The 25,370-nt window shown below is 56.4% G+C and overlaps 7 protein-coding genes and 1 non-coding gene across 8 annotated transcripts; 6 read left to right on the top strand and 2 right to left on the bottom strand.

Annotated features, from left to right (window-relative positions):
• Positions 1-423: 423 nt before the first annotated feature.
• Positions 424-2,039, bottom strand: BU26DRAFT_523199 (uncharacterized protein). Its single transcript, XM_033829983.1, has one exon. It carries the CDS (start codon positions 1,921-1,923, stop codon positions 523-525), a length of 1,401 nt encoding a protein of 466 aa, XP_033678600.1. The 5' UTR covers positions 1,924-2,039; the 3' UTR covers positions 424-522.
• Positions 2,040-2,582: 543 nt separating this feature from the next.
• On the top strand, positions 2,583-3,621 carry BU26DRAFT_105207 (uncharacterized protein). The gene has a single exon (XM_033819321.1). The coding sequence runs from the start codon at positions 2,899-2,901 to the stop codon at positions 3,511-3,513; it is 615 nt and encodes a 204-aa protein (XP_033678599.1). The 5' UTR covers positions 2,583-2,898; the 3' UTR covers positions 3,514-3,621.
• Positions 3,622-5,366: 1,745 nt separating this feature from the next.
• Positions 5,367-6,629, top strand: BU26DRAFT_436171 (globin-like protein; the record flags this gene model as incomplete). The annotated part of the gene is made up of 1 exon (XM_033824162.1): positions 5,367-6,629. One exon carries the CDS (start codon positions 5,367-5,369, stop codon positions 6,627-6,629), a length of 1,263 nt encoding a protein of 420 aa, XP_033678598.1.
• A 4,942-nt stretch (positions 6,630-11,571) lies between these two features.
• BU26DRAFT_436300 (uncharacterized protein) lies at positions 11,572-13,109 on the top strand (the record flags this gene model as incomplete). Its single annotated transcript, XM_033824170.1, has 3 exons — positions 11,572-12,058; positions 12,111-12,250; positions 12,300-13,109. The coding sequence occupies 3 exons, from the start codon at positions 11,572-11,574 to the stop codon at positions 13,107-13,109; spliced, it is 1,437 nt and encodes a 478-aa protein (XP_033678597.1).
• A 1,141-nt stretch (positions 13,110-14,250) lies between these two features.
• Positions 14,251-16,132, top strand: BU26DRAFT_569517 (ENTH-domain-containing protein; the record flags this gene model as incomplete). Its single annotated transcript, XM_033833897.1, has 4 exons — positions 14,251-14,323; positions 14,372-14,441; positions 14,490-14,710; positions 14,760-16,132. 4 exons carry the CDS (start codon positions 14,251-14,253, stop codon positions 16,130-16,132), a joined length of 1,737 nt encoding a protein of 578 aa, XP_033678596.1.
• A 650-nt stretch (positions 16,133-16,782) lies between these two features.
• Positions 16,783-18,563, top strand: BU26DRAFT_464921 (uncharacterized protein). Its single transcript, XM_033825179.1, has 2 exons — positions 16,783-18,013; positions 18,066-18,563. Exons 1-2 carry the CDS (start codon positions 17,114-17,116, stop codon positions 18,108-18,110), a joined length of 945 nt encoding a protein of 314 aa, XP_033678595.1. The 5' UTR covers positions 16,783-17,113; the 3' UTR covers positions 18,111-18,563.
• Positions 18,564-18,885: 322 nt separating this feature from the next.
• Positions 18,886-18,967, top strand: BU26DRAFT_t57. The gene has a single exon. It is a non-coding gene; the product is annotated as a tRNA-Thr (tRNA).
• A 582-nt stretch (positions 18,968-19,549) lies between these two features.
• BU26DRAFT_554474 (putative multidrug resistance ABC transporter) lies at positions 19,550-25,040 on the bottom strand. The gene is made up of 3 exons (XM_033832264.1): positions 23,989-25,040; positions 21,460-23,931; positions 19,550-21,412 (listed from the first exon to the last, which is right to left on the bottom strand). Exons 1-3 carry the CDS (start codon positions 24,749-24,751, stop codon positions 19,872-19,874), a joined length of 4,776 nt encoding a protein of 1,591 aa, XP_033678594.1. The 5' UTR covers positions 24,752-25,040; the 3' UTR covers positions 19,550-19,871.
• Positions 25,041-25,370: the final 330 nt, after the last annotated feature.

Below are 25,370 nucleotides of genomic sequence, written 5' to 3'. Positions count from 1 at the left end.
CTTTGCCAACGGTGATTGCTGGCCACAGTCTCGAATGCCTTTCCTGGTTGCCATCTTGTGCGATCATCGACTTTCTTGACTCTAGATATCCCTGGTTCGCCATCGCGGAGGGGTTGAGTCACTTTAGCCGTTTAGGCATCTTGCAGAGAAGACCGCGGGCCACGACGCACTGTTTATCGGTAATTCATCATCCATGACGGTCTTCCAGACGGAAATAGCCTCGCTTCGCATCTGGTCAAAGAGCTGTGTGTTGTGGATGAACAGGGATGGAAGAGACGTTGGGACAAGCCTCGGAGTTGAGATTTGGTGGTGTGCACTAGACCTGTTCAAGACTAGCGCTCTATCGACTTTTGCGGTCGCCCATTGACGGGAAAGCGAATATACGATACTAGTAATTGCACTTTTGAACTATTTTGAACTTGATAGGAAGAAATAATCTCTGTTGCAATGATACTACGTACGACAAATGCCAACATGCAACTATCCGTCGCTATGCCAAACTATCACAGGGGTATTTAATCTTCAAGCAACCATATCCGACTCCTCACGGGCTAGCAATCCAGTACGCTCCTCAGACCGGTGACTCGCCCATCTCCAAAATGGTCTGCCCTGTTGTCTTTCTCTCCATTCGCACATGCTCCTTGCAGCCTTGAAACCCCAGTGCCAGACAAGACCCGCTATGAAACCAACAGCGTCGTTCCTAAAGGCGAGGATAGCTGCAACGGTGACGAGCATTACCGCCCACCTCTCCTTCCTCTCGTTCTCATCAAGCTCCTTCAGCCCCTTGCCATCCCACGAGTTATCACGGTCCAAGACGCGCAGGTCCCTCGCGTCAGTGTTGACGCTCTCTCCAACTTTTGCGAGCTCGACCCCTGCAGCGAGGACCAGAATACCAAGGAGTGCCTTAGGGATGTTGGATAGGACACCGACAATAGGACCGGGCTTGAACAGTGCGATGATACCAAGCAGAAATTTGAGCGAACCAAGGAAGATGATGCTCGATCCACTGCGAGCACCAAAGCGGTATTGGCCTGCAAGGCCTCCAGAACCATGACAAGTGGGCATCGCTCCGAACCAGCAGCCGACGAGGTTCATCGATGCGACCGAGATACCAATTTCGGTCACGGATGGAGCAGCCGGATAAGGAGGCGCAGGTAGGAGGTCAGACGCGAGCGCCGAGACTGCAATGACGGAATTTAGGAGCGTTAGCGGCAGTTGGCCTAGGGACGCGGTTGTAGTCGCTTTCCAAATGTCGCGGCCGGAAGGGTGAAGAATGGGGATGACTATATCTGACGCCGGTACCGGTGTATTGCTACTGGGAGACAGTATCGAGAGCATTATGCCGACGATGAAGACGATGAGAGCATACGGCAGCTTTGGGTAGGCAAACGTGAATAGAAGAAGCAGCACAGCCGCGATGGCCCAAATCAGGTTGTCTCCCCACCACGGCCCCGTCCAGCTCAAGGGATCAAGCATCTTCGATCCTGCACTCAGACACAAGGAGAGACCAGCTCCCACTTGGATGCCTTTTACGACCGGAACCGGTGTGACCCGGTTTGCCCAGTTGATCAGCCCAGTCACGCTGAGGATGCCGACCAAGGCGGCGACGACGAGACCAGCAGCTGCGTTCTCTTCAAGTGAGAACTTTCGAGCGATCGCAACGGCAGCAATAGCTTTCATTGGCTGAACTGGCAGTGGTATTCCGAACGCGACGCCGGTGAGGACGTTCGCAGCCCCTGTGAAGAGGAGCGTGGCCGGCAGGGAGATTGATCCAGTAATAACCAGCGCTGTCATGAGCGGCAGAAGCGTTCCGAGGTCTCCGAGAGAGCCAGAGAGCTCTGCGAGAGGTGAGGACTGAAAGATATGGACATTATGTCTGTGTATCCGGCTAAGGCGGGGTATCGGGTTCGTGACGGAAACCATTACGACGGCGAGAGAGCGCGCTAGAAATGAAGGAACGGCGAAAATAAGAGGACAGAAGGATCTAGGAAATGGGAATCATGGAAAACGTAAGGGTGGGATGAAGTTGCAGCCCTCGGAGAAGCTTGGTGATGAATAAGCTTTCGCACGCGGATACGTACGTCACACGGAGATGGCCGACCACGTGGCCGGGGCCGAATGCCAAATAAGCAATGCGTACAATACGCCGGATAGGAATGGCGAGTCGATGCCACCGTGGTGAAAGGGAAGGGTCGGAGTTAGCGCAGTGATCGATTGTTGATTGAAGTTGCTGCCGTTAACAGTAGTTTGACAAGGCAGGGCCATGTGTCGCCCTTAGCCCATAGAGAGCCTGTGATCGATGGAAGTTGCAAAGCTGCCCAAAAGGGCAGTTTCGGCTAGATAAACCGCCGTACCCGACGACTTCTGCTCGGCTGAGTCCGTCGAATGCTGGGCGAAACCATTTCTACGAGCGACACGACCTTTAAATACATAAGTACACGTCTATCCTGACACGCCTCAACCCACAAACGAGCTCCGATGGTCACGCCCCCACATGTCAGGCTCAGCTCGCACGATCACTCTTTTTCCGGGGCAACCCTTCGAAAACATACTGAGAGAGGACCTCCTCTGTTTCTCGATTTGTCCTTGCCGTCATGCATTCTTTTACGTTTCTTGAAGGATGCTTCAGGTTGAAAGGGTCATGGCAGACTGAGCACACCGTATCGAGAGGGTAGCTCGGTTCGACAACAGCAAGAGGCGCTAGATGACGCATACACCAGAACAGAAGCAGCTGGACCTCGACATTGCCAGTCTTTCACGGGATTGCACTACCAGCCGAAGGTCTCCAGGGAAGCTCCTCGTTTTTAAGTCTTGCTTTCTTGCGTTCTTCTAAATGCTCCGTGCGCGAACCGGTAATACCCAAACTCGACTCCCTTGTCAAACAACCCACAACACAGTATGTCAGACCCGACTTCGACCTCAGCGCCTGTCACATTCCTCGGCAGTCCGACAATTATCCCGTGGTATAGGCAGACGACTTCGACTCAGGCACCAACGTCCGCCTTCGTCTTCGAGCTTTTTCTTAACTACCATCTCGAGCACATCTATCAGCCTCCTCCGGATGCCAGCGCCGTCTGCCCTATCTGCTACGAGACTTACAAAATGCCTTTACCGGAGAAATACATCCTCGGACCACCACAATACGCCGTTCTCATCAAGGACATCCCCGGATGTAAGGGCCACCATTTCCACCTCAACTGCATCATGAATTGGCCGAAGTCTCGCCAGCCGGCCTGCGACACTTGCCCTATGTGTCGGACGCCTTGGCTTGCTCTGGTTGCTCTGGCTGAAGAACATCGACGTCAGATGGCTGATCGACGTCTGAGGGCGGCTGAAGATTATCACTGTCTGATGGCAGCGGAAGCTGAGGGTTGGCGTGTGGAATTGTATTCAGATGAACAAGGAGGGATGGCTCGGAGAGCTGGTCGCACGTTCTTGATGGGTTTAGCGACAGGAGTGGTCGGTGTAGGCCTTGCGCTCGCTATTGAGGCGACGCCGGTGAGGCGCAAGTGACGGGCTTGGTGAAGAGGGAGGGTGGACCAATGCTATGGTTTCCAATTTCAGCAAGGGACGGGGGAGACTAACTGATAATATTTCTGATTGAGATTTTGAAGGGCGGAGTACTTCCGCACTGAGGATGCTCACGATCTCGCTTCTAAATTGGTACCTTTCTCCTGGGACATTTCTCTAGCACTTCGTCTCTATGGTGCACTTCATAGCATCTTAGACATGTCAAAATCAGCTTGTAGCACTTCAATAGTTTTCGATGCAGAACGAACCACTCCGAGAGAAGTGCGGTTGATAATGATTTTGAACTGCGGCCGCAAGGCGACTTCGATCTGGCCCGATACGCCCTCTACATTCAGGAGAAATCTGCTGAGTTCGAACTTTACTGACCATCATTGGTTCATTTTCGGGACTACCGATGGGCATGTATGCTTATGCGATGATGTCCCAATGAACGGCGGTGTCCCGGGCTTCTTCTGGGGACAGGTTGCTGCTTGGAGGTGATTTGGTATGACTACACGCGTTAGAGGTGGTTTCTAGTTCTGTAGACGCGTGGTTGAGAGGGCTCTTTGCTTCCCTTCGTGCTAGCAGGGCATAATCCAATTCATTACGCTGTAGCCGCAAAGCGTCGACTCTGATGATACTAGATCGCAACGCAGCCTTGGAAGCATTCAAGAAAATAACCAAGTGTATGTCAATGTCACCTCAACGTAGAAAGGTCAACCGTTGGGGAGCGCACATGGCACGCTAAACTCCATCCAGACCACCCCACATCTGCCCTTCCGCCCTCCCCGCGGAGAAACCTCAACACCAGATTTTTCAAGCAGCTCCGACTCTCATTCCCGCGCGACCGACGGAATATCTGAGCCCATGGCCCAATACCTCTGCTCCCGAAAATGCTTACCGCCAGCCGGGAGAAATCGGCGCTTTCGCTAAGCAGATGGCACGTTTATGGGCTGACTTTTAGTCATACCGCGAGTACCTTTCGTCGCGGAGAGTATCGAAAATTTGGAGAGGCGAGTTTGTGAGAGAGTCTGGATGTAGTGCCATGGGATAGGTATTGTGGAGGATGGAACGGTGGTGTGGTTGAGATAAGGTGGTGGTTGGGGACGGGGCTGGTTTGGGAAAGGATGGACGAGGGGAAAGATTAGGATGCAGATTGCAGAATGGCATGGTGCGATAAGAGGCTACCTCAAGTTTACTTGTGATACATTTCGAGTACATGGGGAACTCGTAATCCATTCCTTAATTGCTGGAAGGCGGCTGCGCCAGACGAGGCAAAAGTTGGGTTCCGACTCTCGCCGTTACGCACGAACTTGGCCCCTGAACTCTACGTCCGCAGTCCTCGGGTACCTGTCCTACAAGCAAGCCCAGCCCAGCCGGAAGTGGCGGAGACGCGGCTCGCACACATGTTACACATGGCAACCTGCGTCAAATTGGCGCGCTACTACGTAACAATTTACGATGGTAGGCCCCACGGCCTGTTTGAAGGCCTGCATTCCGGCGCATGGGTGAGCTGATCTGTCATCACGCGAAGCTTGCTCAACTACTCAGTTCCGTATCTGCTGATATATCTTTAGAGATGGGAGATTTTCCGCGGAAATGTATGTTTGCGATGGGAGAAGGGAGAGGAGAAGGAGGGTTATAAAAGGTGAAGGACGGGATGCTGGATAGAAGGCCTTCATCATCATCGTCGTTGAAAACATCTACTGGGTTCTGATATGCTTTTCAGTGGTTTAAAACCCTGTCGATTTCGAGTTAACGAGTACTTACATCAACTGCCAATCATCAACACCAAAATCCCGGCGTCCTTGTATAACATCTCTAAACCTCGCTTCTTTTCCAACACATTCGTAACCATGGCTCCCGCGTTGACACCCTCGCAAGCCGCCGTCATCAAGGCAACAGTCCCCGTCCTCGCGCAGCATGGCGAAACCATAACACGGAAATTCTATGGCGACATGCTGACAGCACATCCGGAACTCAAGAACATCTTCAACAACACGCACCAAGCCACCGGCCACCAACCGCGCGCTCTAGCCGGCGCTCTGTACGCCTATGCCGCCAACATTGACGATCTGGGCAAGCTCGGCCCGGCGGTGGAACTCATCTGCCACAAGCACGCCAGCTTGTACATCAAGCCGGAGCAGTATGAGATTGTGGGGACGCACTTGCTGCAGACGATGAAGGCGGTCCTGGGCGATGCAGCGACATCTGAGATCATGGGCGCCTGGGGCGCAGCCTACTGGCAGCTGGCCGATATCATGATCCAGAAAGAGAAGGCATTGTACGACGAGACGAGCTACTGGCACGAGTGGCAGGATTTCAAGATCGCGAGGAAGGAGCAGGAGTCGGAGGAGATCACATCGTTCTACTTCGAGCCTGTGGATGCGGGGCTGAAGTTACCTCGGTTCAAGCCGGGACAGTACATCTCGGTGAATGTTTTCGTGGACGAGCTCGATGGTGGTGTGTGGCAGGCGAGGCAGTACAGTCTGAGCGATGCGCCGGGGAAGAACTATCTGCGTATCAGCGTGAAGAAAGAGCCGGGTGTTGAGATTGGCGAGCCGAAGCATATGACGCATCCAGGGTACATATCGAATGTCCTCCACGACAAGAAGAGTGTGGGCGACGTGGTTCGCTTGGCGCATCCATTTGGCGACTTTTTCTTCGACGAGAAAGAGACGGAGAAGGACAGCCCCGTTGTCCTAATCTCAGCCGGTGTAGGCCTGACGTGCTTGTCGAGCATTCTCAATACGCTCGTGGAGGAGACCGCCGCGAGGCCTATTTCTTGGATCCACGGCGCGAGGAACCACAAGGTACGAGCGTTCAAGACGCGGACCGATGAGCTGGCCGCAGCGCACGAAAACCTTCATGCGCTGTATTTCTCTTCGGAGCCCAAGGACGGTGAGATCGAGGGCAAGGACTACAACATTAGAGGCAAGGTGGATCTGGACAAGGTCGGCAGAGAGCTGCTCTTCACGGACAACGACAAGACACAGTACTTCGTCTGCGGGCCGACGCAGTTTATGCTGGATATCGAGAATAAGCTGAAGGGCTTTGGAGTGCCGAGCGAAAGGGTGAAGATGGAGTTGTTCGGGACTGGGGGCGTGCCGAGGGTCTAGAGTATAAGTTAGTGTGTGTCATGCTGTTTGCCTGGTCTGTATTCTTGCTGAGGCGTTGGCGGTGTTACAAAGACGAGCATATTGGCGCATACACTGTTGGTGTTGGACAGGGTCCAGCTAGACTAGTAATACGATTAGCTGTGGCGTACTTACTCGGTCACTGTGTATAGCGGTCTGCGATCGTACTAATCGCTCATGCTGGGAGAGTAATACGATTAGCATTCCTATTCTCACTAGGAGTTTCTATGTTACTGCCCAACTATAAGAAGAGGCGGTGAAAGTAGTGATCCTACCGACTCCCAACATCCGCTTGTAGCGTGATTAGGGTGTGATGGTGCCCGAGGGCTTGCATTCGACCGGCACATCCGCCGTTGATAGGTCGGGTCTCACTCCGAGAAGTCTCTCGGGGGTTCGATGATATAGGAAGGAGAGTCACTTGTTGGATTTCTGTGCGACGAGGTCGTATGGTTGGCCGTGGTTCTAGAGTCGCTTCTTGTAGAGTACTATATCCAGTGATTAGACTTCCGCATAATGGTAGCGGAATATCGTTCGACCATGCTTGTGCCCGCAGAGCTTCTGCTTCAGTAATAGATGTTCTGGTACTTCTCGGCCACCGCAAGGATCAAAATCGTCGCTCGTATGCACTCTTAAATGTCCTCGTCTTGCAAGGGTGGACATGACAATCCCGGAAGTCGGTGTTGTAGGGCCGCATAAACGTTTCCGCGCGGGAAGTCGCCCTGATCATCCTTCAGACCTGGGAGCGGGAGGACGTGTGCGTATTCCAATTCCTCGGTATGCGCAAGTCACGCTGCGGCGACCTGCCAGAGCTGGCCTGAATTGACTGTTGGGGAATTGCGGACTACGGTGGAAACTAGGGATGTCCTCGTTGAGCACATGTATATCGCTCGTCTGGTAAAAGGGGCAAGCATGCGAACATGTCTTCCATAAGGATGCCTGCATGCAGCAGGATAAAGCAGGTGCGCTAAGAAAGGATCGGCACGACCCCGTCGATTTTAGAACATTCGTGCGGTAGAACGCACGTTTATTATTACTAGTTACCGTAGAATGAGGTAGACTCCCGGAAATACCGCAACGTCTATAAGGAGGAAATGCGGGTTAGGACTCGCGATAGTTCCCAGCCCGAAGGCATACGGTCGTTTGGGGAGCGCTAGCCCGCTCCAACTGGCCACCCTGCAGGAGGTAATGTGGAGTGACTAGGAGATGAGGCCGTCCGTCGGCCCCCGGAAAGCACGCAGGTGCTGTGCCGCGGACGATTCTGGTAAAAGGGGTAATCTTCTGGAAACAGGGGCCCGACGCACGCCGCACTCTGCGACAGGTGTGCGCTTGGATGGTCGCAAAGGGCAATCTTCTGGAGATTGCGTTGCACCAGCCTGCGTCTCGCTAAAGCAGATGAAGAAGGCTTCTGGAAGGCGCTTGGATATTCTCGGAGCCTTACGGTAAGGATGGGCGAAGCTGTCCATGCTTTGGCGCCCTGACTGGGGTCTTGGTGGAAGAGACAGCGTCGGAACTGCTGCACGGTGAGCTGGGGCCGCAACGGCTGGCCAGTGACAAGCGGGCATGAGGCAGAGCGCTCAAAGTTCTGACGCACGTTGTGGCTTTGCGGACAGGAATAGCGCTCGTAAAGGCCCAAAAGCGTCAGGGACAATCCAAATACGACGAACGGGAGGTGGTGAAACGACCGTGCGTGTTGGAGTCCTGTCGCAGTTTAAATGGGCATTTCTGACAGGTCGATGCCGGGGTACACTGCATGCATTCGTTCGTTAGCGAGCGATGCGCCATTCAGAAATGCAGCTCCTGTTTCTTTTTGCTACTGCCGTCGCTCCCCGAGACGGAGACATGCCTGTGTCCCGAGCGGCGCATGAAGATGCAGGCTTCGCATTTGCTTTGAGAACGAAGTGGATGCCGATGGCGAGAGCGGGAGTGAGACGATCGCCCTCCGAAGCGTGCATTGCGGCTCCAAGTGGGCCCGGCTAGCCGCTTGCATCTGAAATCGTGGTACGAGAGCACAGACGGATCTGGTGGAAGCCTCGCAGAAGGTCTCGGGGCTCTGTCGCTGTCACCCTCTCCTCGCCTGATTGACTCATGCACACCGTGGCCAACAGGAACACACGAAGGGGCATCTCGTCGCCCGCCTCCTGCAATTTGGTGGAGCGGCGTCTACTCGGTTGGCATCAGTCGACCGACTTCTTCTTAGCACAGTATTGTAGCTGTTGAAATCGAGTCAATCTGGCGTGCTTGGCGTATAACTTGGGCCGACTGCTGACTTGCCTGACGTGCGTATGTTTTGGGCACAAAGCACGCATTGCGGCGGGAGTGATCCCGCGGATGTGCGTTCTTTTGCCGGCTTCAGTGCGGACTGCCAACGCGCGTGTGTCGAACGATCGGAAGCATGGCCAGCAGCTGCGGTGTGACGGACTGATGGAGTTGGGGCGGTTAAGCACAAGGTCGTGATAGGGACACTGTGCGTGTATGCACGCCAAATGCCGGGTTTAATTAGGCTGCTGTCGAGGAAACAGTTAGCAGCGAATGGCGTGGGTGGGAGCCTGTAGAGAAGACACATTGTCAATGCCCGTTTTCTGCTGTGATGTCATGCACCTGCAGTGAAAGCTGAAAGCCTCCTCGTGGTCGACGGCGGCGCGCAGTTGGAACGTGTGCCTGTCCCACCTGGCCTGCGCTCGCTGCCAGTGCCCAGGCTGCCGTTCACGACGGCTCAGGGGTGTCTCAGACTGCGCGCTGCCGCATCCTCTTTTTCGAAGATGCTGAATTCCTGCAGGCTGCCGGTCGACTCGGCCTCTGGTCTCCAGCACAGTCGGCAGAGCGTTCGACTCTCTCCGCCTCTGCGGACGCGCTGCATGTTTCGCAACAGGCTAAATTTGGGCGGCCGGTCCAGGGGGCCCTCGCCGTTTCTGGTCCCCAGCGGCTCCGTGGTTTGAGCCTTCGAGGGGGTGTTGTGGTGCATGGATATGGATGCGTCGCGGCCGCATGGGCCATGGAAGCTCCACGCCTTCTAGCGGCCTTCGAAAGCTGCCCCGAGCACCTGCGACGTCAACACCATCAAGTGCTCGCTTGGACGCTGCACTCTGCTGCAGCTCGCGATGCACAATGGTCGAGCCGCAAATGCATTTGACATGGCCGCTATGCCGCCGCCGGACTCATCCGCTCGGCTCGAGGCGCGCTTGTCTGGCCGCAGATGCAATTGCCGTCGCGCGCATCGATGCCCGCTCCTGTGTAGACGTGTGCATCGTGTGCATCGTGTGCATCTCAATTTGCCAATGCGAGCGCCACCGGATGCCTTCAGCGAGGCCCCAGGGCGGTGCCTTCGCCGTCCTGGCCCGCCGGCAGCGGAGGACTAGCATAGAATCGTCATGGTGAGGCCCTGGCGCTGTGACTGCTCGCGGGCCGCAAGGATGGCGCTGCGCGTCGACTGCCATCTTGATGCTGTGGAAACACGCGTGATGTACATATTTGGACGAGCCCCTGCTCTGCTGCGATTTGGAGGGATGCCTGCACGCTCGAACTATCCGCACGTCTGCCTTTGCAGCGCACCGTGACACAAGTCCTGCTATTGTTGCACGCTGCTGCCTCTTCATCCTCCCGTCCCACGCAGACGACGAGACGACGAGCGGCCCTTTATACCCGGCCGCTCCATTACCACCAACGCCGCAAAAAGGACCCAGAACAGGGGAAGAGCCCAACAGGTGAGTACTGCATCTGCAGACTGTATCCCGCGCCTCCACGTCCCTGGAGCGGCAGCACAGTCAGCCAGCATGCGCCTTTTCCGAGCTGGAACAGACTGACGCTGGACGTACAGCCACCGATCCATCCTTCCAACGGCCGCAGGACGCAGCATAACGGCATCCGCCCGCATATCGACGAGCGATTCGAGTTTCGACATCCCGACGTCAGGGCTCGCACAGCAGAGCGCGGGCAGCCACGCCTCCGGGCCAGCAGCACCAGCGCGCAACGGCGCCAGACCGTCTGGCCAGCACCGCGCGGCGGAACGAGCCCAACAGCGCGCCCGGGCTTCGTGGATCGCGGCAGAGCTGAACTGGTCGTCAGCGGGCCGTTAGTCATCCCTGTTGGTGTGCAGGGCGGCGGCTTCTGGCGATTACTTTGGCGGAATCAGGAGCGGGTGAGATTTGCGGGTTTCAGCGCGCCGGAACGAGGCAGCAGAGGTCCGGCGGCGCCTTATTAACAGCGCGCGGACGCCCTCGCCCGTGGACACACCCTCTGCGGGATCTGGCCTGAGCGTCTCTTCCGGCCTCTGCACCCTGCTGTCGACCTGCTGGGGGGCGAAGCGACTCGGAACTAGCCGATTTCTGCATCGGGCGTAGCGGCGAAATCACAACACGCGCAACGGAGGAAAGAAGTACCAACGTATCTTTCACCACCACGCCCCCATCCCCATCACCATCGTCTGCCCGGCACTCCCGCGGGCTGCGACCATCTACAGGTACGTACGGCTTGCCGCTGGCCCTGAGCGAGCTCCCGCCGCCCCCAGTCCCGCTGTCGCTGTCACCGCCTCGCCTCCCCTATTCGAGTCGTCCAGCGTAGCCAGCGTCACAGCGAGGCCGTCGACGTCGGGCGCGAACACGCTGCGTTCTCTCTCCGCTCTCCTTTGCGGTCGTCCTCCTTTTGGCTGACGCCCTCGCGCCCTAGTGCAACCTCAGCATTGACCTGCGCGCGGTCCCTCCGTTCTTCTGGACGCTGCCGGACGGGCCACCTCGACACCACTCTTGAAGCCTGTTGCTGGCCACCACCACCGCGACGCGCTGCCAATCCACCGACCTCGCCGCCGCCCGCAAGGCTCACCGCCAGTCCCTCGCTGAAGCTCTTGGTGCGCTCCCTACCGTCCCTTTCACGTCAGGTCTGCCGCGCTCCTTCACCGCCGGCCGGCACGCGCAGCACTTCTTCCCCGGTGATGGAGCTGGGAACTATATTGAACGCGAGATTGACCGCCCGCACAGGAACAGGAACGCCCTTCGGCATGCAGCACGCCATGCAGCACGAACTCCAGCAGCAGCACTTCGGCCCGCCGGCGTACATGAACGGCCGCATCAAGTCCGAGAACGGCTCTGAGCGCGGCGTGTCACCACACCCTTCGGACTCGTCCCGCTACTCCTCGCAGCAGCCGCAGCAGCTCCCATCGTACCCGCCCATGCCCCCACACAACATGAACGGCATGCGATATCCGTCGCCGACGCAGATGCAGACGCCGATGCCGTTGCTCAACAACAACAACTACATTCCGAATCCGCCAGAGCACGCGTATCCGCCGCAGCAGGCGCCCGATCAGCAGGCGCAGCAGCCGGGTGGCCGTCCTGCCAACGAGAATGGCCCGCCCAAGGCATTCGCGTGCTCAACCTGCGGGAAGGGCTTCGCGAGACGCAGTGACCTCGCACGTCACGGTAAGGAGCTTGGGCCTACACGCCAAAATGTCGCGCCACTGACAGCTACCAGAACGCATCCACAGCGGCATCCGCCCGCACGTGTGCGAGTACCCCAACTGCGGTAAGCAGTTCATCCAGCGATCAGCCCTGACGGTCCATCAACGTGTCCACACCGGCGAGAAGCCACACATGTGCGAGCGTTGCGGAAAGGTAACTCCTCGGCGTCTTTTGTTCTACCGCCAGCCCTAACCTCGTGCAGCCTTTCAGTGACTCAAGCTCCTTGGCGCGACACCGTCGAATCCACTCTGGCAAGCGACCATACAAGTGCCCATATGCCGACTGCCAGAAGACCTTCACGCGTCGCACCACCCTGACCCGCCATCAGAACCACCATACCGGCACCATCGAGGATGCGGCTGCTGCGACTGCTGCTGCCCTTGCCTCACGTGCCTCGGCCCCGAGCAGGTCTGCCCGTTCCGATGCCGAGGACTACTCCGAGACGGCCTCGCCGTTGAACACCCCGTCTCCCAACGACCGACCGCTGTCGCTCTCTCCCGCCGCCGGAATGCCTGCGGGCGTTGTGCCAGGTATGCACCGCCAGGCCTCTGACTATGCCTACATGGGCAACATGAATGTGCCGCCCCATCTCCGCAACGAGATGCCCCAGCCCAGCCCGCGTGCCTCCCCGGCCTTGACCTCCCAGTCGTACACGTCGACTGCGAGCAACTCGCGTCCCGCCATCACCTCCCACCCGAGCGGATACGGCCCGCCCCCGATCCTGGAGCCGCCGGCATCTGCCAACCACAACCAGTCCGGAGGCACGAGCAGCGCCACTGGCAGCCCGCACATGTCGGCGGTGGGCTGGCAGTCGCCGTCGCAGCAGGCGTTGCCATCTCCGGGCCCCGGTGACAGCAGCTACGTGTATCCGGAGCCGCAGTATGGCCACCCGCAGCAGAACATGTACTATCAGAACAACAACATCCGTCGCCCCAACAGCACTGAGCCGGATCACTACAATCCCAACCAGCAGCGCATGACGAACGAGATGTGGGCTTCGGCGGTGCAGTAAACTGTTGTTTCTACCTGTATCACTAACACAAGTTCGAGTCGAGAGTTTCGAGGTCATTCCATCGGTGTTCACGGCAGGATTTATACCCCTGTTTTCCAACCAAAAATTTCCTTCTTTGCGGCCGGCGTAGTTTCTCGATCCTGCATGGCGGTTACATGGGCTCTTGCGGGGTCTCGTCGACAGTTTTATTCCCACTCGATCCTGTCCCTTCTGGAGTCTCCTTTGTCTTGTCCGACGATCATCTCCTTTGTTGCATTCTTCACTCATCTGGTTTCATATGGCGGCGAGTGAGTGTCATTTGCTTTCCCACGGGGCTTCTTCCGGGATGGGCGGAGTCGGGCGTCCCTTTATAAGAATGGCAAGGGCGTCGACGGCTCGCTGGCTCTTTTGGTGTTTCCTATGCACACAGGCACATTTCTCTAGACTGGTACTTAATGAAGGATCTCCATCCGCCTTAGACTACTACATAGTGCGCGATGCGCTTGAAAATGTGCAGTTTGCTGCGTTGAAAACTCGGGCCGAGAAAGGTGAAGCGTGGAGCGCGATTTGTGATGGCCGGAGCGATGCGTAAGCTCCGCGCATTGTCCGGATGCTTAATGCGGAATCATCAGAATAGGACGTGAAGAGGCTCAAAAATTCTGCGCATGCGAGTAGCCGGACTACCTGAGCTTCAGCTACACAGTCGTGCAGCACCTGAGGCAGCTGCGTGTAGGGGACGCTTGGACCGCGGAACCCAGCCGTGGGAAGCTGCAGGTGGGTGGGCGCCCAGCCGCCAGCCTCGCTCAGACCGCAGTGACGAAGACAGCTGCACCCTGAACCTCCGTCGCTCCCACACTGACAGAGCCGCCACCCTCACTGCCCCGCCGGTACTCTGTCACGAGACGCATTCCTATACACAGCCCGTCGCCGGACCGACCGCGCACTCCTCCCCGGCAACAACCGCTCGCTTGCCAAGCCAGGCGTCGTGGACGACCCTTTGCATCATACCCAACCGCATCGCCGCAGCGCCGAACCCTCGCACCCTCTCGACTCGCCGGGCACATTCTCTGTCACAACCTTCGCTCCACGTCGCAAACAGTGGAGACATTCATTAAGCGCCACACTGCTCCGGACTGCGTAACGCTGTCCATCCGCCTCCACAATGTCGAAGGTCGTTCGGAGTGTCAAGAATGTCACCAAGGGCTATTCCGCGGTCGAAGTCAAGGTTCGCAATGGTAGGAGACCCTGAACTGCAGAAGTCGCGCTCAGACTAATGACTATAGCGACCAGCAACGACCCGTGGGGCCCCGTGGGCTCCGACATGGCTGAGATTGCCCAAATCACCTTTAACAAGTACGGCGACTCCCAGACGCATGTAGTCTTGCGCTGACAGTTCGCTAGCTCCACCGACTTCTATCAGGTCATGGACATGCTCGACAAGCGGCTCAACGACAAGGGCAAGAACTGGCGCCACGTGCTGAAGTCGCTCAAGGTGCTCGACTACTGCCTGCACGAGGGCTCGGAGTTGGTCGTGACATGGGCGCGGAAAAACATCTACATCATCAAGACATTGCGCGAGTTCCAGTACATTGACGAAGATGGCCGTGATGTGGGACAGAACAGTAGGTCGCGGCTTGAGCGCGCCGGGGACGTTCGCTAACTCTTGAGCAGTTCGGATCGCGGCTAAGGAACTCACGGCCCTAATCATGGACGAAGAACGACTGCGCGCCGAGCGAGCCGACCGGAAATCGTGGAAGTCGCGCGTTACGGGCATCGAAGAATACGGTGGCGGACATCACGCAGGGGCGCATTCGGACACTCACAGGCGCCGACAGGAGCCGCGCTCGCGGAAGGAAAACGAGGAGGATCTTGAGCTGAGGCTGGCCCTTGAAGCAAGCAAGAACGAGGCCGAAGAAGAGCGGAAGCGCCGCGAACGAAATGCTACGACCGATGGCGACGATGACGATCTCGCGAAAGCCATCAAGCTGAGCAAAGAAGAGGAAGAGCTGCGGCGAAGGGAGCTGGAACAGAGCAACGCAGATCTCCTCTTTAGCGACACTCCCACCACCACCCAACCGGCGGCTTACCAACCGACTGGCAACAATCAGGGCTATCAGCAACAGGGCGCCGTCGATTGGTTTGGAAACCTTGTGGACCAAAACCAGCAACAGCCGCAGAACACAGGTTTTCTCAACAATGCCTACGCTCAGCCGACAGGCATGCAGCCGACTGGATTCCAGAATGGCTATGGTGGCTACAATGGCTTCCAGCAGCAGCCGCAGCAGCAGGCCGGTTTCGATGCATTCAACCAGCAGCAGCAGCAGCAACAGCAGTACATGCAGCCTCAACAGACGGCATTCAACATGAACAATCCATACGGCCAGTTCAATAACGGATTCGGCGACGTGGGACAACAACAGCAGCAGCAGCAGCAGCAGCAGGAACAGAACACGCTTCAGCCCGGCAGTCACAATCCGTGGGCCTCCAGCAAGCCCCAAGAGTCGATTATGCCTCAGCCTACAGGATCCAACAACCCATTCGCCCAATCGTTCAACCGCCCGCAATCTGCGCAACCACAGAGGCAGCCGACGCTCAATACTCTCTTTGAGCAAAAGACCCAGACGCAGTTCAATAACACAAACTTCAACCCTCCAGTGTCAATACCTTCTCCGCAGCCCGCACAACCACAGAAGGAAATGGACCCGCACAAGGCCCAGCTGAACTCTCTTCTCGCGAGCGGCGAAGGTCAGGATACCTTTGGAAACGTTGGAAACCTCCGTATCCCGGCGCAACACACTGCCCCTGGGACTTTCGTCAACTCGGCCGGCTCTGGCCTGAACAGGATCAACGCCAACGCCACGGGCAACAACCCCTTCCTCAACTCTCAATTCACAGGTATGCCCCAGCAGAACCGCATCATGCCTGCACAAACGGGCCCCGCTGGCGGCTTTGGAGCCAACCCTTACGGCAGCGCGAATCCCTTTGGTGGAGCTCCCCCTCAGAGCAACCGGCAGCCGGGAAGTGGCAATCTGATAGACTTGTGATGGCAAAGCTCAAGTGCGAGGGAACAGACGGGATGATTTTTACGTTTCTTATGTGCGATATTAGAGCGTTGCTGGCTATGCCCATTCTGCGGTGGGTCTTCACTTCGGTACGTTCATTGGGATAGCGACTCAAAAGCTTCATGCATAGTGGGCGGTGGAGCAGTGAGCGCGCCGGCTGTTCTCATTACACGCTCGATGGTGTAGGCGTACTATATCATTATCTTACACGGCGGAGATATCATTTCGCTTTCGATTCGGCGTGTGGGCAGTACTGATGGCATAGCAGGTTCGATGCTAAACTGTGTAGTTCTTTCGATTGATAGACGGTGGAATAGCTTCGTCGCGGGGGTGGGAACGATAAAATTGCATTATGTAGTTGTACCTAGGCAGCTACCTAATTGTGCAGAGTCAAGCATAATTCCAGAAAATGTGGACAATGTACGTGTTCCTCAAGAGCTTCAGAGCCCTATTTGATGTTGGGTTTCGTATGTCACCTTGGTGGTTCGCTCCTTCCCAAAGTTTGATCAACGAGACCCGGCCGTACGGAACCGTGGATGACACATGACATGGCTCAACCGCATTTTGACTAGCGCGCCAAGATTCTCCCAGATCGCGGACAAGACAGTGCCGCCTTCAGTCACTCACGCAGAAGCCAGCAGCGTTCGTGAGCGCAGACACCCTTCACACCATTGCTTCGAGTATCCTATCGATTCCGGCCGCCTTCTAGGCGCCTATCTATCTTACGTCGGAGGATATCTATCGGTACGTACCTTACCTTCAGTCTGGCTGCCAACGGCCTGCCAGCCGGTTCGCACCGTGTTTTGCGACGCGTTATCATACCCCATTCACTGTCGGCTGTGTGGAAGCGATAAGGGGTAGTCTGTCGGCTAGTGGCATTGCGAGTTTCCGGCTGTCTTGTTGGAGCGCAAATACTTAGGGAAGGCACGGATTACAACGGGTTGCGAGACAAGGGCGACGAAAATGGCGGGCAAACGCGTGCGCAACGAGACCGCTGAGACACGATATCTGGTGGATGGAGCTCAAAACAAGAGGAGGAGGCTACGAAGGGCTGGTGCTGAGCGCTTAAGTGAGGCAAGCGCTGCTATCGCGGTTGAGGACACTTGTGCGCATCGCGCGACTGGATTGCCTACGCCTCAGCCAAGCTGCTTGACCGAGTCGCAGCCCTCGAAAGAATGCGCCGAATCGCAGAAGGCTGAAGACGGAGCGGGGGAAAACCAAAAAGAGCGTTTGGAACAGAAGGCCTTTCCCTTCCTGAAGCTCCCGGCTGAGCTGAGGGTGCATATCTACCGTATGGCGCTGGAGAGAGACGAACCACTCGTTCTCCATCTGGAGCGTTCAGATGAGAAGTCCGACAATGACTGTGGTGAATGCTCCACGCGCCGCCACGCTTTGGGCGAGTCTGACGGCTCCACGAACCGCGACCCGATCAACGCCGCGTTACTCCGAACTTGCTCTCTTGTCTACAAAGAAGCGCGACAAGTCCTCTATGCAGACAATCAGTTCATGCTGTCGCTCGATTCCGGTATTCATACCCTTGGGGCTCTGCATCAGCGCTCGCGCTCCCTCATTAAGTTTGTTAGCCTCACTATCCCGTCGCACCACGACATCCTCGATGGCTTCGCCGATCTAGTCCGTCTCGGCTTGCGGTATTGCTGGGGCCTAAAGAAATTCACGATCATTCTGGATGCCATGTTCCCGGATGATAGGATGATTTCAGGCACGACCAGCGTGTATGCAAACGCGTTCCATATACTCAGGTGGCTGCCCCGGGGTTGCAAAGTGGTCCTGGAGGGAAATGTGAGCGAGATCGTGAGGAGGGTGGTTGTAGAGGAGGGGAGGTTGCAGGAGGAGCTGGATGAGGTGAGTCCTCACAACCTGGGGTCGATGGGGGGTAGTGCTAACAATTGTTCAGGAGAGCTATCTGAAGAGGCAACACCAAATGCCTGAGCGGCATTAAAGGTGCTGCGAGGTGGAACTTGAATTCGACATCGATGCTCTGGAACCTCGTCCTCGTGCGTTTCGTAGGCCTGAAATTCCTGGTCGGCTCAGGGGAGATGGTGGGTTGTTCCTTGCGCTGCTGTGTCTTCGGTGATCATCGGATGTGGCGCCATCCATCACAGACGAAGACATGGCTAGACGCTCGGGCTGTGGCGTGTGTCGCGGGTTTTTCATAGTGGGAACAAGGAGGCTGAAGGGACTCTAGTTGTATCGAGGTGCAAGACGAGGCTTCGTATTGCATACCCTGCGGACCTTCAACACATTTCGCGTCGTTCGCGGCAAGGCCGAGGCCTCAGCCATGTTACTACGAAGGAGAGAAGGCCGTATTTCAAGAAGCTGTGGGGTAGCCCACAAAGTCCATAACAAGACCGACAGACGCTGATGGAATAAAACATCTAAGCTTTCCTATGCTATTCGCTTCGCTGGAGCTCCTTTCGTGATTATATGATCGAGATTGTCTTCCAACATTGAGGGAGCCCCGGCGCGTTGTTCCATATGCCAGATTGGCTCGCCCGCTACTAAGAATAGTGACTCATATCCACTTACCCCTCTTCCAACCCCCTAACTAACCACTCGGCAGTCAGCCGAGCGCACACAGTTTAGAAAATGCCATCTTTACTCTACCACCTTTGCGGCGCCTCTTCGTTTGCCTTTAAACTTGGTATATATTTTATTTATTTTTCGAAAACCATCACACTTCACAGAAACTTGACAAAAGTCGTGGCTTTCGTGGAGCCCTCATGGCTTAGTGGTACAGCGTCGCACTCGTACACATGCGTAATGCGAAGATCGGCGGTTCGATTCCGCCTGAGGGCATTTGTTTTTGCTTTCGTGGTGGGCTGCAGTGGTGATTTTTGCCTGAGTGGATGCTGTTGGATGCGCTAAACGCCGCTGCAAGAATGGCCCTGCATCTTTGCGTGAGTAATCCACCAAAATCATAAACATCTTCTATGGCATCCTACTAAAGGGCGAATCAGGCTGCATATGCCTAGCATAGCATTCTTTCGCGTTCCGAATGAGCTGGAAAGCGCTCGTCTTCCTTTCCCCCTTCTGTGGGCTGGCCTTTTCCACTTTGTATCCGGGAGGCGTGGGTTTGAAAGTGCCCTCTAATGGACTGGGGTAAATCCGGCACCCTGGAAACAACGCGCATGCGATATCTAACGCGTTTCCTCACCGCTTCTGCATCTTGCGCGACCACTCCTTTCTACTCACATCCGGAAGGCCGGAGGGCTTCAGCAGCCTTTCGTGGGTCAGAGATCTAGCTACGCGAGGGCAGTGCATGGACCGGGAACTTGTGAAGTAGTGCTTGAACCGGCGTTGCGTTCTGCTACTGCGCAAATCGGCTGAAGGTGGTGGGACGATTCCAAAGTTTAATGGAGCAACGCATGGCAAAGGCGGGGGTGATTCAAGTGGGTTGAACGTCCCGTTCTATTATGTACAATACCGACCCCAGTGGTTCTAATTACTACTAACTATGCAGAGGGAAACAGGGAAGCGGACACGCTAGTATGAGGGTTCTATGTCTTTTGATCGACGGAAGATAGGAGAAACAGCCACCCGTGGAGAAAAAAAAGGAAATCGAGATGCATGCCCGTTGGGCCCCGAGGCAGATATCGTACCATATCGAAACAACGAAAAGAAAATTCCTCGGCGGACGAGGGAAAGCCCCGCGACGAGGAGGGGGTGCGAGATAGGGAAGGAATGGTGGTGATAAAGGCGCTTACGCCTTCTCCGCCTTCTCGATGTCTCTCGACTCAGGCCTCTCCCCGTGACCCCTCATCACCTCCGGCGCCCCCTTCTCTCCCCTCACCTCCTTCTGTCCCACCTCCCCAACCTCGCTCCCCACCCTCTCCGGCTCCTCTAGCACCCTTTCCTCGAGCTCTCCCGCTGTGCCACCTACACTCGTCTTATCCTCCTTCTCCTTCTTGACCTTGGGCACCCTCGCAAGCCAGTAGAAGAACAGCGCCCCAAAGATATTAAAAATAACATACACCCACAGAATACCAAAGTTGCGCCACACGTCGGAGTAGTCGGCGTGCACCGAGGCAAGGAAGACATTTGTGTCGCCCATGGAGCAGTAGCTGCACTGCGATGTGGCGTCTGGATTCTCGGGATAGCCACCGAAGTGCTGCCGGTAGGACGCGAGGTACTCGCCGCAAGTCTGGTTTGGTGGGGGATCGAAGTGGAGGTACTCGTTCGGGGCGCAGCGCACATTCGTGTTTGCGACGCCGACGGACAGCATGCCGGAGACCATGTATGTGAAAGGGCTGACGCGGTACATGAAGATCCAGAAGCCCGGGAGCGACTCAGGAGTCGCGAGCACACCGCAGAACACGAGGCAGAGGGAGAAGCACAAGTTAGCGATGTTGCCGCCCGTCTCCGCCATCTCGATACCGGCGATGACCATGTGCGCAAATGTCGACGTGAAGAGCAGGAACATCCATAGGAAGAGGAACATCTGCGCGCCGCGGAGGTGCACGGCATCGGTCGGCTCGGCATTGCGGTACAGGCCGATGGGGTAGTACCAGCAGAAGTAGATGAGGGCTGCCATGAGCGTGTTCCAGGGGAGTTCGACGACGATGTTAGCGATCATGAAAGCTTTCCACGAGTACGCTTTGCTGGGGCGCTCGCGGACTTCGTACAGAGCGCGCTGCGTGACAAAGTGTGGCATGATCTGCTGGACGAGCTGGCCGAAGATAGTCATGAGCATGAAGATGCCGAACATTTGGTTCTGGAGACCCTGCATCGTGTTGGGCGTGTCGTAGAGGGAGAAGCCGATGAAGAGGGCAGAGAGGATGCAGAGGACGGCCTTGGAGTAAATGTACGAGGGCGTGCGCCAGTATTGCTGGTAAACGCGGACGGTGACTTCGCGAAGCTGCTCCCCGAAGGGTGCGGCGAACTCGCGGTAGGCGGCCTTGTCCTCTCGCTTTTGGGCGGATACGGTGCGTTGAAGGTTGACTTGTTGAGAGCGCTCGTATTTAAGCTCGGCTAGATGCCTCTGTACGTTGGCGTACTCAGGCGAGTTGCGCCAGGTTTCAAACCAGTCGATGTCGGTATGAGATCCGGGAGCGGCGCCGATAACCTCGAGCATCCATTCAGCGGGGTTGGCGGCAGGAGGGCACGGGTGTCCACCATTGCGGACGAAGTAGTCGATGAGAATCTTGGAGTTCGGGCCCACCTCGCCGAAATACACAGTCTGGCCACCGGACTTGAGGAAGAGAAGGCGGTCGAAACGGGCGAAAAGCATGGCGGAGGGTTGATCTAGATATGGTTAGCTTAGTACATGCTGTTGGAGACAGGAGGCTTACGGATAGTGCAAAGAATAGCCTGGCCATTCTTCTTCAGCTTGTCGAGAAGGTCAAGGATAGCCCAAGAGGTCTGAGAATCCAAACCAGAAGTCGGCTCGTCGAGGAAGAGAAGGAGCTGAGGCCTGGCTGCCAACTCCACGCCAATAGTTAGGCGCTTGCGTTGCTCGACGTTGAGACCCTCGCCGGGGACACCGACCACAGCGTCGGCGTACTCGCTCATATCCAGCAGCTTGATGACTTCCTCAACGTAGTCCAGCTTCTCCTGTCGAGAGACGTGCGCAGGTTGACGGAGAAGGGCGGAGAACACAAGAGCCTCGCGGACCGTAGAAGTAGACAAGTGTAGATCCTGTTGCTGCGCATAGCCAGTCTTGCGCTGGAAAGAATCATCGCGGGGCTTTCCGTCCACAAGCATCTCGCCGGTGATGACACCCATAGTGGTTCGAGTGGCCAAGCAGTCCAAAAGTGTTGTCTTTCCAGCACCTGAGACACCCATGAGGGCCGTCAGGGTGCCAGGTTTGACCCATCCGTCGACGTGGTCCAAAATGCGACGAGGCTGGCCTTTGATCTTGATGTCATAGCATACATCCTTCCACTGGAAGATGGCGGTCTGGCGTTCGATAATCGCGATATCGTCCGAGGCGTTCTTGTCGACAGCAACTTTGCGACCGGCGGGCGCAGACTCGAGATCATCCGTAGACCTGCTGCTCTTGATCGCCTTGTGTCCGCGACGGAAAACCAAGACCTCACCCTTCGACTTCTTCGCAGTGATGAACTCGGTAGCCGCAAGATAGATGCCCATCAAGCCGAACAAGAACACAAAGAGGATACCAAAGTTTCTCCACTTGTGCGAATTGTAGTAATTAAAAGCCGAGTTGATATAGTCGTCGCCGTTGACGGAGTCGATGCCAGGTTTCGATCCGATGGTGGAGCAGACATGCTGGTTCCCTGCAACGTTCTCGTAGCCGGGCCCCATCGGGACGTAGTTGACGCATGGGAATTGCCGGTTGTGGAATTCGTTGAGCATCAGCGACTCGAATGCGTAATTGACGGGATTTATCCAACGAATCCATGTAGACCACCCAAGCATGTAGCTAGGTGGGATGGTGAAACCGGTGTACATTACGAGACCCAGGATGAGGATGGCAGCGGGTGCTAACGCTTGGACCAGGGACCTCGAGCAGGACGCGATGGATCGGAAGAACATGGACATGACTAGGGTGAGAGTGAACGATATCAGGACGAAGAAGAAGAAGCGCCCAGGTTCACGACGCAGGTTGGTCATAAAATACAAAACCAGGTTGAACGTGATGGCGTTGAGGATCTTGTAGGGCATATCCGTAAGCATAGACGCGAAAGCTTCTGCCGAGGGATGGTATAGGGCGTAACGAGAATGCTTTTCGACTATGGGTCGTTGAGCGTACAGGGTAAGAATTTCGAGAGCGGAACCGAAGGCGTTCATTAGGATGGCGAAGAAGAGAAGTGCCCCACGAGAGTAGAAGCTGTTAGTATCCGCCGGGAGGTTGTAGAAGACGGAAGAAATGATGAGGGCCATGATTGAGTTTGCGATGAGCTGCGTTAGGGTGATGCTGGGATCTGCCATGAGTCTCCGGAAGCCGCGCCATAAGCAGAGGTTGACTTGCTGAGCGTAGGAGAGGGTGTAGGGAGACTTGACGCGTTGGCCTTTCGCTTGCTGCGCCTTTCGAGATTCCTTGAACTTCTGAAGGTGCTCGCCACCAATGGGGTACTTTTGTTCGTAGGCCTCAATCTGTTGCAACAGCTCTGCCCGCTCCTGCGAGTCCTTCCATCGCTGGGCAAACTCATCCGGCGTTCGGGGCACGCGGTCTTCCCATCCCGGACGAACAACGCGCTCCAGTGCGCTCGTCATCGAGGTGAGGAAGTCGGCGTCAGTCTGTCGGTCTGGGCAGTCGAAGCCCATGTTGATAAAGTACTGCTTGGCGGACGTTGTGGGACCAAAGTAGATCTGGCGGCCTTCATACAGGACAAGAACCTTATCGAAGACATCGTAGGCGGCCTGGGGAGCCTGGTAGATGGCGACACAAGCAGTCGCACCGTTGATCTCAGTCTCCATTCGCAACGTCTTGCAGAACTCGATGGCGTTGGCGCTGTCAAGGCCACGTGTGCTATTGTCCCAGCATTGCAGCGGAGCTCTGCTCAGAGCCGCTTCCGCAATACTGACACGCTTCCGCTCACCACCAGAGACACCGCGAATGTAGTCGTTCCCGACTTTCGTATTGACTGTATGACTGATGCCGAAGATGGCCATGATGACGTCTCGCATGTGCTCAGCAAATTGGTACTTGGTGGCTCCTCCGGGAATATGACGGGGTGCACGCGCTCGAGCTGCAAAATATAGCGTCTCGCCGACTGTGAGCATAGGGAAATGGACGTCGACCTCAGCTGTGTAGATGGCCTCTCCTCGGAAGTGCTTGGCCATCTGGTGCGCACTAATGCCTGTGCGTCGTTAGCAGCTAGACCTCCCTCAGGTCTGCAAAGGACTCAGCAACGCACCTTGGTAGTTCATAGTGGAGCCGTCTTCCACAAAGAAGCCATGGGTCTCCCCGGCAAGCGTCTTTAGAAAGGTTGAGCATCCAGATCCTGGAGGCCCAAGAACCACCAGCATCTCCCCAGCTTCCACCAATCCTTCTAGATTCTGCAGAATGTCAATCTTGCGCCCCTTGTTACCCATCAGCTGTCTCGCTAGACCGGGACCCTCTAGCCAGATATTGCCCACGCTTTTCTGGTAATCTGTGTCTTTGCCAAACCCATGCACGTTCAGGTTCCGGAACGAAACACCGGCTGTGCGCAGCGGAGGGGCGTTCCGGTCCTCGAGGTGCAGGTGTAACATGGCCTTGGCCCAGGCGCGGGCGTTGAAGTTGTCGCCATTGGGGTCCAGAGTCGCTCCGGGAGGTGCATTGAACGGATTCTGATGCGTAGTCGAATACACGCTCTGCTGCGTATACCGTCTCGCTAACCGGTGGACCGCCTCTTCTCTCCTCGCAACGCTGTCGTCATCTTCCACGCTGGCGGCCTCGGAGTTCTGGTTCGTCGTAAGTGTGGATGCTTTAGGGTCCGAGCTTTCGTTGTTTGTGTTCCTTCGCGAGCGACTGCCATCCAGGTTGGCAGCAATGGTTGACGCATCCGAAGAATCGGAGCCTATATGCTCACTCCCGCCAACCTGGGATGGACGGCGTGGCACCGCGTCTCGCGGAGAGACGCCATTTTGTGCCGCCACACGGTCACCGTTGGACGTGGAGTTCCACACCAAACTCATCTTCGCACACCTCCTCTTTGAGCACGCGCCTCCTTATCGACGTCCGCGGTGAAGTCTGGAAAGAGAGAAGAGGGGCAAAGAACGAAAAGAAGCTATTAAATGGCGGTACAGGATGAGAAACAGACGAAGGCAAGCTGCACACGAGCTCCATGCGCAAGGGGAGAGCTCAGTAGATAAAAGAGCAGGCCCCGTTTAGGTTGCCGCCGCTGCCCTAGGCTCCCTCGGTATGGTTTCTGGGCTGCCGGCGGCGGAAGGCTGCTTGGCTTGCGCGCTCCGGGAAGCGGATAGGCTGGCCTCCGGGCGTCCAGCTCGCTTGCACTAGGAGCAGAAAAGTCGACGTCCAGGTGAATACGACGGATACGCTGATCGAACAACGCCGCGGCCAATCAGGCCCGGTCCCCGCCCCTCGAGGGCCGCATCACCATTCCTCGCAAATTCGCTCTCGCAGCTATAACTCCGGGCTCGGTACATCGGTGAATCGGTGAATCGGGGTCGAGAAGTCACCCGCTGCCGGCGCAGCGCACCCGGTTCTGTTTCGTTCCAACAACCAGATTCCGGGAGACGGGCGGCTCTGCCTGCCTTGCTGTCTACGCTGTGCGTTCCATATGGTGCACGCAGT

Source organism: Trematosphaeria pertusa (assembly GCF_010094035.1).
Source record: "Trematosphaeria pertusa strain CBS 122368 unplaced genomic scaffold BU26scaffold_16, whole genome shotgun sequence".
Taxonomy (NCBI): Eukaryota; Fungi; Ascomycota; class Dothideomycetes; order Pleosporales; family Trematosphaeriaceae; genus Trematosphaeria; species Trematosphaeria pertusa.
This window is presented reverse-complemented; position numbering and strand designations above follow the sequence as displayed.

Bases quoted from the DNA above. Each gene is read 5' to 3' on its own strand.
- BU26DRAFT_523199 (XM_033829983.1), bottom strand. From the start codon at position 1,923: ATGGTTTCCGTCACGAACCCGATACCCCGCCTTAGCCGGATACACAGA.
- BU26DRAFT_105207 (XM_033819321.1), top strand. From the start codon at position 2,899: ATGTCAGACCCGACTTCGACCTCAGCGCCTGTCACATTCCTCGGCAGT.
- BU26DRAFT_464921 (XM_033825179.1), top strand. From the start codon at position 17,114: ATGGCGGGCAAACGCGTGCGCAACGAGACCGCTGAGACACGATATCTG. The intron at 18,014-18,065 runs GTGAGTCCTCAC...ACAATTGTTCAG, and splicing joins TGCAGGAGGAGCTGGATGAG to GAGAGCTATCTGAAGAGGCA.
- BU26DRAFT_554474 (XM_033832264.1), bottom strand. From the start codon at position 24,751: ATGAGTTTGGTGTGGAACTCCACGTCCAACGGTGACCGTGTGGCGGCA. The intron at 23,932-23,988 runs GTGCGTTGCTGA...AACGACGCACAG, and splicing joins CTCCACTATGAACTACCAAG to GCATTAGTGCGCACCAGATG. The intron at 21,413-21,459 runs GTAAGCCTCCTG...AACCATATCTAG, and splicing joins GGCTATTCTTTGCACTATCC to ATCAACCCTCCGCCATGCTT.